The 17,253-nt window shown below is 38.7% G+C and overlaps 1 protein-coding gene across 1 annotated transcript in view; it reads left to right on the top strand.

Annotated features, from left to right (window-relative positions):
- GDAP2 (ganglioside induced differentiation associated protein 2) overlaps positions 1 to 5,950 on the top strand; it is a gene marked incomplete at its 3' end in the record, with an annotated part of 40,959 nt that extends 35,009 nt beyond the window's left edge. Inside the window, exons 12-13 of the mRNA XM_084244353.1 lie at positions 1,610 to 1,753; positions 5,903 to 5,950. Of these exons, the coding sequence (XP_084100479.1) occupies positions 1,610 to 1,753; positions 5,903 to 5,950 (192 nt within the window). The remainder of the gene's footprint in view (positions 1 to 1,609; positions 1,754 to 5,902) is intronic.
- Positions 5,951 to 17,253: the final 11,303 nt, after the last annotated feature.

Raw genomic sequence — 17,253 nt, 5'->3', positions numbered from 1 at the left:
TTGAGATTCTCTGTTCTGACTACAATCTTATTTTCTTACGCTCTTTCTAGAATCTCTAAAATCTCTGTGGTCTGTCCATAGCTCTTACTAATTTTTCAACTTCCTCTACATGGATAGAAGTACTCATCTAGAATTCTCACTAATCTAATTGCAGAAAGCTTGTGTCAATTAGATATGTAACAGCATGTGTTTTCCAGAAGCTAATGTAAGAAAGCCAAGTACCTTCCCCTGCCCCCTCGCAGTACTACCTCCCTTCAAATAGGCTTGGGAAGGCGGGAAGGAGGGAGCTACAGCGCGCGATGTTAATTTGAGGCCTTGTACCAATTATCGGTAGAATAGCCAAAATAGAATAGTGTTCCAGCCATAAAAATCACTTATTCATTATCAAATACTTGAGAAGGCATATTATCTATACCTTGCAAATCTTTAGACTGTTGCTCCATGATTGTCAAGGGTTAAGATATTATGGAAATAAATATAGGTAACTGAAATACTGAGAAGTAGGAATAAATGCTGTAAATGAGATCTAAGCATCATAAGATTATATAAATGAATTCAATAAAGGGGGGTAATCTGAGCCTAAGAGTGAAATAAGAATACAGTTGAGTTTCTACTGAATCTGGGAGTTTGGAGAGGATTCTGGTAGAGATAAGTTAGTTCAGTCTTGTCACTGGGGGCCTGGAATTTTTGGAAAGGTTTGGAACAACCACAAGGAACCCAGTAGGATGTCAAAGAGAAGTTGACAGAATGATTGGCATCAGTGACAAACACCCCAAGGGGCATATATGTCCACACTCACCCATTTGGAGTATATTGTGCCCGTGCCCTGAGAACTCACTTGTGTATTTCCTTCTGGAAATAAAATGGGGGTAGAAGCAGTACTGTGCTACCTCCAGAACTGTTGTGTGAGCTGTTGGTAAACGTAGACTGTGATTTCCACATTAGATAGATGAGCAAGAATTTCTTAGTTCTAGCTACTATCTAGTTTGTCACTATTATATGCTATCAGGAACCCTCTCTTTGGAACCAGCCCATTTTGCAGACCAGCTTTTATAGAGGTATTGTGTGTTATAAAGCAAAATGAGCAAAGATGGTTCCTCCACCCCCAGAAGATTCGCTTTGACTAAGAATCTACATGCCAATGTCCACTGCAAATGAGGTGTCTCAAGTATGGACAGAAATTTTAGGTTTAACCTCATTTGACAAAATGCAGTGCGTCCCAGTGACTCCATTTTTCTGCCAAATGGGGCGGTGGTTTTGATTATAGCCACACTGAGGAGCACACTGTGTGGTGACAGTACAAGAACAGCAGCATGTGAGCGTGCAGTGGGAAAAGGTTCACGAAGCAGTTTGTCCTCACCACAGCCCCCACCCTTTTGTGCCCACCCTTTTGTGTTAGTTTTCTATGTTCCTTAATTCATTAAGCCACTTGTATAACTCAGTGATGAACTACAGTCTGCACTTTGAAAACCATGGCTTATTCCAAGATTTTTCTGACATCAGTTTCAATTTTGAAATACAGTTTTTATTTAGTACAAATTTGCAAAATCATGTTTATATTGGTAACTCTGACCCCCGGCTAAAATTATTTCTCTCTTCTCTTCACCAGGTATCAACATGGTTTTTTACCACCTTTTCTGTCTCAGGACTGAAGGATAAAATCCACCACGTGGACAGCCTACATCAGCTGTTTTCCGCTATCTCACCAGAACAGATCGACTTTCCTCCTTTTGTCCTTGAATACGATGCCAGGGTAAGAGATATCAGGGTTTCTCCATTTTCCCATGTAGTCACTAATAGAAATGCCCTATAGTGCTTATAAGCTTACAAGTTATTATTTGTGTAATTACCGTGTTTCAGCCAACTTGATGGTGTCATTTAGCTCTCTTCCTATGATAACTTTAGGAAAATGCATTGTGCTAAAAAGACATTTTTCCCAGATAAACTTTTCAATGGGAGATTTTTCTTCCACTGTAGGTTCGAAGCCAATCTTAGTTGCATTGTGTTTCCTAGCCTCCTTTGAGACACACCTCTGCTTAATTTTCTTAAGATTGAATGACTTTTCATCTACATAGAGCCCAAAAAAATCTATTGGTGTCCATTTCCATCATTAATTGTAAACCGGTAGCTTATCTTAGTAGTCTTTATTCCCACTAAAAGTTTCATTTTGTTAAAAGTTTGCATTGTTTTTAAGAACATCAGCTGATAATATTATTTATAAATGCATTTATTAATAAATCTATTATAATAAATGTACTATAAATGCATTTATAAATCTATTACTTAAACACTAATAAAGGAGCACTGTTGAATTTCATCAAAGCTCTATTCCATTGTGTTTATTAAAAATGTCATTTCAATCTTTTAAAAAAAGATAAGTAACGTGCTTGGTGAAACGACCATCAATCTCCTTACTTAATTGCTTCTGATTACATGTTTTTATGCATGAATCAGGGAATGTATTTGAAGGTTATATTAAATTTGACATGAATTATTCTTCCCTAATTATTACACAACATGTATAAACACATCCTCCCTCTAACATTTCTCTAACTTCAGTTGTGATTTCTGTTCCCTTCACGAGAAGGGCAAAGCGCTCATTGTGTCCTGGTGGCTGATAAGATTGCACACTTGCCTTTTTCAGACAGGACTTATAATTGGAGCAGCTGGATCATAGGTACAAAGATTATTGACTCTATGGGAGGGGAAAAGAACATCAGGTTGTATTTACTGCATGTTACCAGAGTAGAAAGTTGCCTTACTGTCATGTCACTCTATGAATCACTCTTCTTAATATTTAAAAAAAATGGATAGCAGGAAATGTATAAAAGACACTAAAGACACTTTGATGTGAAATATTTGGAATGACAATTCAAAGCTAGTGTCTGGATTTATGAACTGTTTTCTGAGATAGAAATATACCAGTTCAGGGCCTCCCTGGTGGCGCAAGGGATAAAGCACCGCACTATGAAGCAATCTACAGCCTCTGCAGCACGAATTCGATCCCCCGGCCAGCAAGGGAGCAACCCACATGGCACAGCAGACCTCTCCTGTCTCGCCCGCTGCTCCCCTCAGCAGTGTATTTTAGTCAGTCTGCCTGTTCTGCTCCCCACTCTGTCTCTGGTGAATCCTCTCACACACACACACACACACACACACACACACACACACACACACCCCCACATCTCTGGCCTAAACCCCAGCTCTTGTATGCATAAATAAATAAATCTTTTCAAAAAAAAAAAAAGAAATATACCAGTTCAGTTGTATTGGCTAGAAAACTGAAGGACTGTTTTTTAAGCAAATGTATTTTCTATATACTTATTGACCCATAAAGAGGGCTTTTATTAAATATCAACGCCACACACAAGTTTGAGTTTTTGGTGTTTTGGTTTTTTAGATACACTGGTTTACAACATTGTATATAATTTAGAGATGTAGAATCACACCCTTCAGATTATGATACCACAACACCCCCACCATCAAGCCATGATTCTCCACAGTAATCCACTGTGCCCCTCCCCACGTGGCTCTTCCATCTTTTCCTCCTCTGATAGCCTCAATTCTACAGTCGTATTTCTAGGATGTGTTGTTGGTTTGGTTTTATCTGCCCTTTGGTATGTTTCTCTATATTGTACATATAAATGACACCACCAGTATTTGTCTTTTTCCTTTTGAAGCTAATTTTTATCTAGGTAAAAATGATATCAAGAACATTTTCAAAAGGAGCTAATCAGCAATCTTGTAAATATAGTCAAAGAAGAGAGCATACACATTTATCTGATAACAATCCTTCAAATTTCTGTGATTGTTTCCAGAAATAGAGAAAGTATTTGAATGCTCAGCAGTCTCTTAGCAGTCTCTTAAACCATGTGAAACTAATATAAAGAGTTCTATTTTATAGCACTAGAATTAGATTTGCCCTTTTCAGTTGATCACAATGTAATGCTGATGTGAGAAACCTGGAAATATATAGTAGTGGTGTGGAATAGAGACACCTTAACGACGAAGAGTGAGCTTTTTTTTTTTTCCCAGATGAACATCAGAGCAGATTATCAGACATGTTTCTTTTTTTTTTTTTTAAAGATTTATTTATTTATGCATACAGAAACTGGGGTACAGGCCAGAGGTGCAGGGGGGTAAGAGGACCCACCAGAGACAGAGTGGGGAACAGAACAGGCAGAGTAACTGAAATACACTGCTGAGGGGAGCAGTGGGGAGACAGGAGAGGTCTGCTGCGCCATGTGGGTAGCTCCCTGGCTGGGGATTGAACTCGTGCTACAGTGGCTGTGGACAGTTTCATAGGTGCGTCTTAATCCCTTGTGCCACCAGAGAGGCCCCAGACATGTTTCTTAAGCATGGCTTCCATGCATAGTAACGATACAAGGTTGGTTAGCAAAACAGATTTTGATAAAAAAATTCTAAAAATTGGGGAGAAAGGCTGTTAATTTATTTTCAGTGTTGTGTGATGTATGCAACACTACAATTAAAGCCTTTGTTTTTACCTGATTTTTTTTTTTTTTTTTTTTTTTTTTTTTTTTTTTTTTTTTTTAGTTTCTTCCGATACTTGATCAGACCTAAATCTAAAGGGCAATTTTCCTAGACATCCCCTTGTCATGCTGCTTATGGCCTCAGGATCAATTCCTGTTCCAGAGCACCTGCTCTCAGGCATGAGAGAGGTCCCAATTCACTTAGTCACTCAAACAACACTTAACTGCTGGGCCAGGTAGATGTACTAGCCCTTAGTCTAGGTTTACTCCACTATGTCAAAGTTGAACATTACTGTTTGGAATGATTTGACAGGCTGTTTGGGGGCTTTGGGGATACTCAGAAAGTTTTCCATATAAATTAATAATAACATTTCCAGTCCCACAAAATAACCTATTAAGGCATAGGAGCATTCTTTGTTTGGATAGTGGGGGAAACCTGCAATTGTAATATAAATACAAGGTTTAATGATCCATAATAACTGGAATGTAAATTTAGTGTAAAGCAGTGCCTCTCATTCTCCATGCCTAACTAGTGTCTTATATTATTTCTAACACTTTCCATTTATAGTTTACTGGAAAACAAGCTGTTTGTCAAAGAAATACTTTCTTTTAAAAGTAAATTAATCTTATGTCTCATGAATCTAATCTGGGATCCTTCTGCCATAAAGTTAGCTGTTTCGACTTTTATTAAGATAAAGTTGCCAGGGTGAATTCCAAAAATTTCCCCTTAACACTCTATTTGTTGTTTTCTACATTTGACATTAAAATCCTGGCATTTCATTCTCCATATTGATCTTAAACAAAACACCCTGAGAACTCTAATTGTTACAAGCCTCGCTGCTCAGGCATGTCAGCCTGAGCCTCTTTTCTGCCAAAGCATTTAAAGCTCTAAAATTCCTCAGTGATAATTTGTTTTGATTCATAACTCCATAGTAAGATAGGCACATCTTGTAAGAAAAAGCAACCAGAGAAAAAAAGGTTTTGGATTCAAATAGATGTGAGTTTAAATTCAGGTTCTTTTCATGGACAGGGCGTTGCTAAAGGTGACTTGAGGTGAATTGGGCTACCCGTGTGATCCTGTTTCTTCTGTAAATGAGGATGTTATGTGTGTATTTCATGGCATTACGTGAGGATTTATAATAATGATTAAAGAGGGCTGATAAGGTATCTGGCAAATAGAATACTTAATAAGTGGTATTGTTATTTGAAAGCATTGTGCTGATCACCTGTTCCCACTTTGCACCAACTGATGAACTCCAGGGGAATTTATCTGGGGACCAAGGGTCTGTTCGGGGCCAGGTGTATGTGAGACTTTTAGGTACATGCTGTCCACTCTAAACCCCTTTCTTGCCCACTCCCACTTAAATTGGTCTTATTCCTGAATGTCCTTGTCTTTTTTTTTCTTTTCACAGGAAAATGGGCCTCACTATACATCTTACCCCCCATCACCGGATTTGTGACCTGTCATCTCTCCGTGCTACTGGTTTCCAAGGATGCCACCGTCTCCACAGATCACTACCTACTGAAGTGATACTCATTTTGCTGTACAGATCCAGAGAGCCTTTTGTCCCCACCTCTCTGGTATTTTTTTATTGACTGTATATTTTCTGGCACATAAGCAATCTGAAAATGGTAGGCCATTCTGAACTGCACACTTATTTTAAATTTGTATATTTGTATCAAATGGAAATGTTCATTTTTAAGTGGGTTGTTAATAGAGATTAGGGAGCAACTTTTGAGTATTTTCAGTTTCCTGAAAGAACACTGGATTCTCCATTAGACAAGCCACCAATGTTGTCACTCCATCCCTTTAACATTGCACGCTTCCCTTGTGTACTTATCTCTCAAAATATATAGAACCAGTGTATGCTGCCCCTGCATTGCTCCTGCAGACCCCGGTGTTAGGTTTCATACAGATCATTCGGGTGTGATCAATGAAAATTGTCTGGGACCAAGAATGTGGAAATGTATCTAATCAAAGACACCAAAATCATTAGCAGAATATAGGACTTAGAATTTTACTGCACCAATGAAGGTTTAAGGACTGAAGTTCTTGGGTTAAATGTTTTGTTAATATTGCTGCCGTTCTGCTCTCAGCAGTGGAGGGAGACTGAAGCGTCATCCTTTTGCCTCTCGTCATGGGAGATTTGGTCCCCTTATTCAAAAGGACTGTGTGTGCTAGTACCCCTCTGGGCAGCCATCTCCTGAGGCTGCGAGTGAGCCTCTAGAGGACGCACTGTCTTCCACAGTCAAGAGTAGTTTTCCTTGCCTCTTAAGGTTTCTCCTCTAAGGACAATTCCCGGCGGTGTCTTGTTAACTGCTCACATCGATGTGGAGGAAGAGTTTTGCAGTGAAACAGAATCCCAGACTACCTTTGGCACTCAGACTCTATTTGTGCCTTAGCTTGCTATGAGTGAAAACTAGGGTTCGGCTATCTGCCTCGCCGAGGTGTCACAAGGATAGCATTTAGAAAGGGGTTTTGATGTCTTTGAAAATGCTAGGAGAGTGTGTGTGGTGGGGTGTCCTCAATTTGTTTTAAATGACAATAAATAGACTTGAGGGGCTGCTATAAGGCACTTCTCTTGTCCTTGGCACCTTTTGAGTCGTTTTCCTTTCTTGGGACGAAAGTTGTTAGTGCAAAATCCCAACCCCGAGGACCTTCCTGCTCCATCCAGAATTTCCTCTGGCCTGCTCACTCCCCCAGTGCTACACTTTAATGAGAGGCATCTGTTAGCCATTTTAAACATTTCTTCTTGAATTAAGGTCAAACCATTATCATTTCCATCTGGGTGTCTTCATATTCCTTTTGATTCCTGCACCCACCCCCCATCCACTTCACCCCATCATGTACATTTGGCAGTTCTGAGAAGAAAAAGTAGAGCTCTGTTCTCATGTGCTCCACTCAGGTCTGTGCGTCTAAGGGCAGGTCAACTCCCTCTGCCCAAATTAATTCTTCAGTGAGGCGAAAGAAACTTACTTCTCTTAATTTATGGTGGAGAAATCCCCCAATACTTGTGTTAACACCATCCTCTATTTTCCCAAATGAACAAAGAAGGATTTTACATGTCTTAGTTCAGGACACTCACCTTTGCATGTATTGAGCACACTTGCTTTGTTTCAGGTATCACAAGTACTGTTGCTTGTATGTACTTACTTGTTCAAGACATTCTGTTACGTTCCCTAGGTCAGCAAGCCCAAGACAGTCAATGTTTGGTGTTAGGCTTCCTCTCAAATAGCATTCCTCCAAGACCTTGAACCTTGAGCCTTGAACCTTTAAAATCTGAAAAATTAGTTTGGCCTTCCCCAGTACATTGTTAGATCACATTTGAGGTCCCTTTTCACAGAGCAATTATAAAATATGCCAACTTTTATTCATGAAAGCTGGACTTGGCTACCTCAAATTGGCATCTGGCCTAAATCATTTACCCTGTAGATAATCAAGACTGCAGACTTCTTTTAAAAAGGGCCAAATTTATATGTACAAGTGCTTATAAGCAATAAATTTGAAAGGATGTGTCTCTGTTGTATTCACACCAGAATATTAATGTTTGGTAATACAAGCATTCTGCATATGCAAGGATTCTACAGGGAGTCCACATACCTGAGATTCTACCTCGGTTGATGTCCCTGGCTAGGTATACTCAGCACTAGCTGCATATAAACCACAGTTCATAATTAAATGTTGACTAAAGTAAGGACCACTGCTCTCAGTGAAACTAAATTTAGCGTGGGACCAAGTTCATGCTTTTAGAGCCATCTAAAGTGTCATATAATGAAGCTGTGTACAGCTTGAAGGGGAACATAATGACCTTGATATTAAGATGATTAAGTAACAGTCAGTATAAATACATATTTGTCAAAAGATTGAATAGACTAGGTAGGTCATGTCATTTTCAGGGATATATTAAAGAATTAAGGGGTGACTTGGTGGAGATGACCACGAGCATCTGATGTTAATTCAGAGTACCACCAAGTCCTTAATTTAATTAATCTTTAGTCATGCCAAATGCTATTTGAATTGAGGAAGAAACAACTTACAAAATATTAAATTAATTAATTAATTAATGCAGGTTATGATTTTTAAAGCGAGTACATTTCTTCAGCATATAGTGGATTCTTCTTAATTAATCTGTATCCAAGTGTCTTGGTAGCAAAAATGGCCTCTTCAAAAAAATACAGTTTTTATTAGATTTTAAGACTTAGTTACCAAGTGGTTCATATTTTAAAGATTTTCTTTTTTATGGGTCTTATTTCATTGGTGCTCTGTCCATATACAGGAGTGTGAGAATGCTAGTGCTCTACTGCGAATTTCTAGAGTATTTTTCGTAGGTAAAATGATATCAATTTTTGATCAAATTCCTGAAGTCTAAGAGAATTAAAATATTTTCATTTTCAAGAGGAATGACTATCATCACTCTAGTAGAAAAATATGGCTTGTCTATTGCTATTTTCTATTTGCTTAGATATTATTTAATGAATTCAGATGGTAGCTTATGGTTTAATATTTTCTTTGCAGTAGTTAATAAGAAAGATGTAAAATATAATTTCAGTATAAGTTACCATCACTCTTAGTATTTTCCCTGATACATTGTCTGTATGTGTATATAGGTGGAGTTTACATTGCTTAATATAGGAAAAGAAATGATTAGCATTTGGAAAAGGGAAGGATTGTATGATTCTAGGAACAGTACATTGATTCCATGAAGGGGTGAAAGATTACAAGATGGCATCTAGACCTTGAAAACTGGAGTAAGCCGGTGAGTTTCATCAGTTCTCTTAAGTTGTAGTCGATATAAGCAGCACACACTAGAGTTTTTTAGCTGTACTGGAACTTGTATCCCTCGTGGTATATGGTTCACCTTGGTTTGTGATTGCCTGAGACCATGAAGGATGAAGGATTCTAACTGTAATCTTGGTCATATTACACAGCCAGAGATATGTATGTGTATGCATATATACATACATGCATGTTTATATGTGCACACACAGTCATCTGTTTTATTTTCTCTCAGTAAGATTTCTATGGTTCATATGTAGAGGATGTACAACAATAAATAACATGACTGGAGCTTTGATTTTACCAAGTAGTCCTTAAAGTCACAGTGCCAAGGTCCTGCCCTTCCAAGAACAGTATCTCTGAATCTTACCAAGTATAGGTTGTCTTTCATGTATAGCACTGAGTTCAAGAATAGATATTCCCTAGGTGGGTTACAATGACAAAACCGTAAATGCTGAAAGTGTGCTATAATTTTGTCAAGCAGTTAAAACTAACACATTTCCTATACACAGTTATATATATATATTTTTTTTTGCTAATGTGTTCTGTTTATATATGCACAGCGTTATCACAAGCTGATCTTGTGGGCAAAATATTTAAACAGAAGTCTAATGAACATATAAATGATTTCATTGCTATCAGGCAAAAGAAAGTGAACATTTAAATTGGCATTGATCTTAAAATGTGTTTACTCAAAATCCAGAAAACCTTAATGAATATTTTGCATTTAAAAGTATTTTGGTCTTTCTGAGTTAGAAGTTAGATCTCTTTTTCAAGAGGTCACACTCTATGCAAACACAGCCCATGAAGAACCAATAGTGAAGTGGTAGTGTTTGTATTGAACTCCAGGGAAAAGCAATCTTTCTTGACTATTTACATGTGACCTTTCCCTACTCTCCAAAGTTAATCTACGAAATACCATGAATTTTACTATCAGCTTTGTATGTGGAGATCTGGACTACTGTTCTCAAACTTTAATGTGCAATATCAAATCAGCTAGGGCTATGATAAAATGTAGATTCTGACATACTAGGTTTGGGGTGGAGTCTGAGCTTCTGTCTCTGACCAACTCCTAGGTGAACGGGTGTGTCCCCTGGTCTAGACACCACGAAGCAGGGGAAGAGCCAGGGGAAGAGCCGGCACTATATTTAGCTGCTTTATTTTCCATTTGGCCAAAGGAGACAGCGCTGTCATTGTCATCCCTTCTGTGGGCTCGGCTCTCTCACCCTCATTATCTCATTTAATCCTCCTCGAAATCCTGCAAGGGCAGTGGTGAGAGAGTTTGAGTGACAGAGTCACACAAACAGCAAAACAGTACAGGGTAGTGTTCAAACCCGGATCATGTGACGCCCCCTTTAATGAGGAGAATTCTCTTAGCTTCTCTGTTTTCACTTTATTTATTATAATGTTAGCTAAGTATATAAGCATAAAACTAAATATAAATAAATGTCTTATTTATTACATTATAGACCTTGTACCAAAAGTATAAATTCAAAAGAAGTTTACAGAGCAAACACAAGCAATAAAACTAATAAACATTTAAATAATAATTAGTTAAATATGATGGGTGATATATTTTGCACACACAAAACTCCCCGGTCATGTGACTATGGCTCGGAGGGCTGTGTCGTGGATTTGTGAGTCCGGCATGAGCGCACTGCTGGGCCATGTGGTGACTCACCAGATTTTTTTGTTCAGACCATTTCATTTATTTAGCATGTAGTGATGTCATTTGGTCTTCATCTAGCCTGAAGGCCTCATTTCCCTATTAAGTCAGCCTCTGCTCTCTGTAAGTCTTCCCCAGCCCAAGATGAATGAAGCTTTAACATGCAAGTAAATACGAGTGCAGACCTAGGTACTGAAATTGTTTTCAAGCAGTTATCCAGATAATTGAGAACATGAATATTAATAATTAAAATGTTTTCCATCAATGTGAAAATGTTTAATACACATGGTAAACCCAAAGACACCTCCACCCCCCACCCACCATCACCACCAATATCCATCTATTGCTCTCCAGAAGAATTTTTAATAGATATAGTTTAAGGGGCAACAATTTAGTGGTTAGTAGCATTGGTGCTTTGGGTTCTGACGGGCCTATGTGTTTTCAGCCTTTCCTGAATTCTGGTCTTTTCTTGTACTGCTCATTTACTTGTTCCCTCTTGCTCAACAGTCCTCAGTCATTAAAAGAAATAAATACAAAAATGTTCATAAAGCATGCAGAATATTTGGTTATAAGCTGTGACTACCATTGCTTTGATTAGAGATAATAATAACTCAGTCTGAGGACTTCATTCTGTGCCTCCAGCTTTGCTAAGCTCTTTATATGAGTCATCTTCTTTGAATCCTGGTAGACTCGTATTCAAATCCAACTCTGATTCCTTAGCTCATGCTCTTAGAAAAAATAATTTAAAATAGAACATCAACAGAGGTTGTTTATTTTAAAGATTATTCTTAAATTGTATTTTCTCAAAAACAATTATAAAGTTAATAATGTTTCTGTGGAAAGGAAATCATTAAGATTCATGTTAATGATTATGTCATATACTAGTAATCAGATTGGCCAAAATAAATATGAATTTGATTTTAAGGTTGTTATGCTAGACTGATTCAGAAAGGGATGTTAGGACAGGGAGGCTCAATTTGTTCTTTTGCACATTTTAGATCTGTAACTAATAATAATAACATGACATATGCTCCCTGACTCTTGATGTAGCTTGTTGGCAGAAAAAGAATTCCCCCACACCAGTATTATCCTGATAGACCATGACAGTTTTGAGAAATAATATGCAAAAATCTTAAATTTTTACCTGTAAGACATTTTTTTTTAATTGTCTTTCCATAAGGTAGTTTCTAGTAGGTCTTCTGAGTTTTTCTAGTTTTCTAAGATAAATTCTGGAGCTCTGAAAAATAAACAAGTTCTGTAAGCTCAGTTTTTTATTGTTTTGCTTTTTTATCTAATTGGATGATGTGAAGAACTATCAGGAGGGAGTTGTAAGAGAAACTCAAGCTATTTATTAACAAAGATAATGTGTGACAAATTCAAATTCTTTCCCTACTTAATGAAGCACATTTCCATAAATTATTAAGGTTGTGGCAACACAATGAACTGTGAGGCTATTGTTCAATGTTGTTAAAGACTATTTTAAAAAGATTTCCCTTGGTGCCAGCTATATAGAAACATGATCACAATCTGTTACAGAAATTGTTGATTCTTTTTCCAATCAAACCTCTTTCACCATCTGGAGGGTCCCTGCTTCGCATTTATAAATAAGGCACAGTTCTACCATTTTCTGTCTGTTTTAGCAGTCTGTTACTTGATTTGGGTTGCGAACTATGCTTCAGTTCAAGTTATTTTCCTCTTTCTCTTTATTAAGTACAAGTTAGACTGGTTTATAAAAGTTTTGCTTTACTACTTGGATGGAATGGTATTTAGACTTTTCTTTAAAATACAAATTCTTTTTAAGTAGGTAGGTCTGTAAAGCATTTGATTATTTTATCTTGTAGTTTAGATGTAGCTGACATTTTCATCTTGAAGTGCTTAATAAATCAAGCATCGTGTTTTTTTAAACATAAATGGGTTATGTTACTACAAATTTCATTTCTAATCACTCATTCAGTAGATGTTGAGATTTATTATGAAAGGAGCATTGGTTCTCAAGCACTTTGAGACACCCTCCAACCCTCACCCCGGCTACTCTTGTTTGACAGATGAAGCAGAGACGCAGGCAGGTCAAGGCAGGTTGGACTCGTAGCAGATTGTATAAGGTTGTAGGTCGCCTCAGCCCGATGGTCCCATAGTACTCTTCAGTTTGATTGTGTTTGCAGACCTCCTTGATTTGTGCATTCCCCCCTTTAAAAAAAAAAATCAGGTTTTGAGTCCATTCCATATATATGTTTAAATATATTATTTATCATTTATTTTATTTAAGCAGCACTTGCTCAGCCGGGCTGTAAGGGGACATCAGAATACAGGACCTAGCAGCTGAGATTATCAGTCATCTTTCCAGAGCTGGAACATACTTGGGGGTGAGAGGTAAATATTAGTTTCAAGCTAGAAGGTTTGAGATTTTATTTTACGCAACTGTCCATTCACTTTCCATCCTTCTAGCTATGTTGAACAACAAGGGAGCATTTAAAACCATTCCTTGGATACCAGAGAGCACTGGGAAAATGCTGGTCTCAGTGTGATGAAATTCCCACCATCTAGAAGCTGCACTTAATGGGGCAGTGCTACCCTACCTGATACCCAAGGAGCAGAGATGGGCCCTGTATCAAAATTACAAAGACTCTTGCAGGAAGAACTAAATTCTTATCGATGGGCCCATTTTTCTGACATTTAGTTTTAGAGCACAAAATTTCTCTCCTTAGCTTGTTCTGAAACAACGAGCAAGGTCACAATTCAGATAAATTATACTTCTTCACTCATTCAGTAAGTAGTTCCCAAAACATACATACATGGTCAAGTAATGCCACCAGCTGCGACACACTGAAACTGTATAGTGACCTAAACACAACAGAAATTTATTTCCCACATAAAACTTAAGCAGATGTTACTGGTGAACAAGCAGCTTTTCTCCAAGTCCTGAATCAGAGACCTAAACTTCCATTTTATGCCTCCACCATCTTCACCATGTGGCTTCCAAAGGATCTGGGGTTTTGTGCTTTGAGCCAGTCAGTGGGAAAAGAACACGGAAGACTTCACACCAGCCAGATCCGGAGGTGCTTCATACCACTTCCATTCATACCCCACCATGATGACCCAACCACTGGCTGCTGCTAACTCAACGCCAGAAAACACAGCCTAATTTGAAGAGCAGGGTAGGAATTTGGTGCCCAGCTTTCTGCAATCCTCCTGGCAGTTTCAATGTGCTGGAAACACAAAAATATAAAACATATATTCTAGCCAAGGAGAAATAAATTACTACATAATAAAAGAAATGTTCCTCTAGAGATACATCAAATGTCAGAGAAAGGCATTGGCCTATGATCACAGCTTCAACTGGAACAAAATCCCTTGGCATAGCTTGGGACAGATCTGTAAACTGGAGCTCCTCATATCCAGGAGCTTTGACAAAATGTGTACATGCTGCCTAGCAGACAGGGAGAGACATCCCCATGTCCCTTGTTGAATTGTGTAATATCTTACTACTTCCCATTCTGCCAGATTGTCAATCTCTGTCACTGTACATCATCACCTTTAAAATGGCGAATAATTGGATATTAGGGTATCTCTGTAGAATAATGCCCACAGATGCTAAATAGCATGTGATAATCAGCACTGGCTATTTTCACATGCTAATTAGTTACTTTTAAAAATAAAAAAAAAAATAAAAATAACTGCAAAGAGAGTTTTTTTTAAACTAGCTGCTTGAACTCACCTTCTTTCAACCCTTATCTTTATGTCACATTAAGGACTTTTATCCCTTTGCAATGGTGAAGATAGTTTTTAGTTTTTATTCATATGTTTTACTTGGTCTTTATTCCCTTGAGAAGAATAAGCACAGAAAAAAGAAACTTCCAATGTCTACAAATGGTGTTTGTCCTAATAAGCCCAATTATAGACAGCAGCCATGATTTATTCCATAAGTTATCAATTTATAAACTTGAAAGTATACAGAGAAGCAATCTTAATTTGCTGAACCTTGAAAGACGCTCACTGCTTAATGGGCCATTAAGACCATGTAGTAGCCCTAGATTAATTGAAATAAGCGAAGCAGGATATTTGTAGATCAAATAATTTTGTGCAGCCAGAAAATAACCTAGTTTTCAAGCTTGCTGGAAATGTTTTCGTGTTATATGTGTGCCTCATTTAATCAGTATAATGCAGGCACCTTAATTTTTACTTTTTGTAATGACTTAGAAAGCACAGCCAAGGCTTTTAGCACCTCAAACTCATCTTTTTCATACCATTCTCTTCATGCTATGTGACCAGCACAAGTTATCAGAGATTGGCAAGGGCCAGCATGGCCCCGAGAACGCAGCCCGGGACAGTCACACACCCTTCAAGTCAGTTCCTAGTGTCAGCTTGCTTGACTTTTTTTTTGCCTCTTAAAGTAAATTATATTTAAATTCCAGTTTAATTAAAGTATGTTTACTAATGTTATGAGTGGTTTACTTTAGGCTCATCAATTTCTTAAGAAACTGGGAAAGAAATTGAAAGACCTTATTTTTAATTCTTATGGCCTTTACTTAAGGAAAGCAAAGGCAGCAGCACTCACATTGGACTTCAAATAGGCATAAGGCACAAGGTTCAACCTGAATTGTTAGGCTATACCATCGGTCGCCATCATGTATCAATGGACATTTTTCAAAATGTGAGAGAGTTCTTCTATTTTCATCAAAGCCAAAATGTGTATATCCCCTCTGCATTTAGACCCCGCTTCCCAAGCCATAGAGAAGTCAACTTTGTGTAACAAGTGAGGCCTGGAACGTGCTATGCAGTGGTTTTCTTTGTGTAATACTTAGTACAGGGCCAGAACTAAATGGCACTAGCGTTTTCTTCTTGAGTCCTCAGTGGTATGGAAAAAGGTGACCTAGCAAACTCACTGTGGGGCCCCAAGTTACACTCGTAGTGTGGGAAAGGCAGAAATCCCACTGACGTCCATATTAGTAGAATAACACAGTGTAAGACCGCTCACTCTGTGTCTAAGTTTTATGTTTATAAGAATTTATTGTGACATGCACCGGAATCAAATTATAATATAAATGATACATTGTGTTCTTTTTAAATATAAAGATTCCTATGTCGTGCCTCTTGTGTTCTAATCTTATGTAGTTTATCTTTTTTTGACGTGTGCATTGTGATTTTCTCTTTCCTTTTCTTAGCAGCTTTATTGGGATATAATTCATGCCATAAAATTCATCCATTTAAAGCTCACAGTTCATTGGTTTTCAGCGTGCCCATGGAGCTGTACGTCATCCCTGATCTCTACTTTTAGAACATTCCAGCACTCTTGAAGGAAATCCCATACCTGCTAGCAGTCATTCCCTACCCCTGCTCTCCTCTGCCCTTCCCGCTGTGGCAAAAACCTCCTGGGTTTTACTGCAGCCCATCCTCCCTCAAGGACTCTTCTCCACGTTGCACTCCTTGGTACAAGTGTCTTAGTAAATGTTTGTTGAATGAATTAATACGCACACCTAAGCTACTTCTAGGACCTGGGTCTGATCCTCCACCAGGGAGCTGACCCACATGGCACAGCAGACCTCTCCTGTCTCCCCGCTGCTCCCCTCAGCGTGTATTTCACCGAGGTCACTGGCCAGGGGAAGTGTCTTAATGGAGATATTTCCCCTGGCTGCCACTTGGCCTAGCACTTTCCTGGGTCCTGGTCTAACCAATAGCCTCAAAAAGGGGAATTCTAGAATACAGCTTACGGCCACTTTCACCTCCCAAGCCCTGCCTGCCCTGCAGCTTCTGCGTCACTGCTATGTCGTCGCTGCGTCACGGCTGTGTCATCACTACGTCCGTCATGCTGTCGTCACTGCATCACGCTGTCATTGCTGCTGAGGCTGACTCCGTAGGGTCCATGCTGCATGTGGAAGCGAGCACTGCCCATCCCTGCTAAGACCTGGCTTAGGGCGGGTGACCCTCACCCCACCTTCAGCAGCATATATTGCTCCTTCCTGAGTGCAGAACCTTCTCCAGTGGCTGATCTGCCTAATTTAGGTACCCCGGGGTGGGGGTGGGGGTGGGGGTGGTCGGGCCGGCTATGGGGAGGGGAGGGAATGGGCTGGTTGCATTTCAGGGACCAGGAAACATATTTAACTTGTATTTTTTCTCTCAGAGTCCTACTAGCCCCTGCTGCAGAATAGTCTCATCAGGTTTGCTATGCATTACCTGGCAGAAATGTTTCCTACAGCATGTTCTGAGTAGCGCAGCTGTCATTTACAGGACACCAGGCATCTGGATATCTTCTTTCTAATATTTATAATGGCTTTGCAAGCTGGGCATTTTCCTTATTTTACAGGAAAAAAAAAAGAATCTTA

The sequence above is a fragment of the Talpa europaea genome, assembly GCF_964194135.1.
Source record: "Talpa europaea genome assembly, chromosome: 9".
Lineage (NCBI taxonomy): Eukaryota > Metazoa > Chordata > Mammalia > Eulipotyphla > Talpidae > Talpa > Talpa europaea.
The sequence above is the reverse complement of the archived record's forward strand: the minus strand, read 5'-3'. Positions and strand labels throughout refer to the sequence as shown.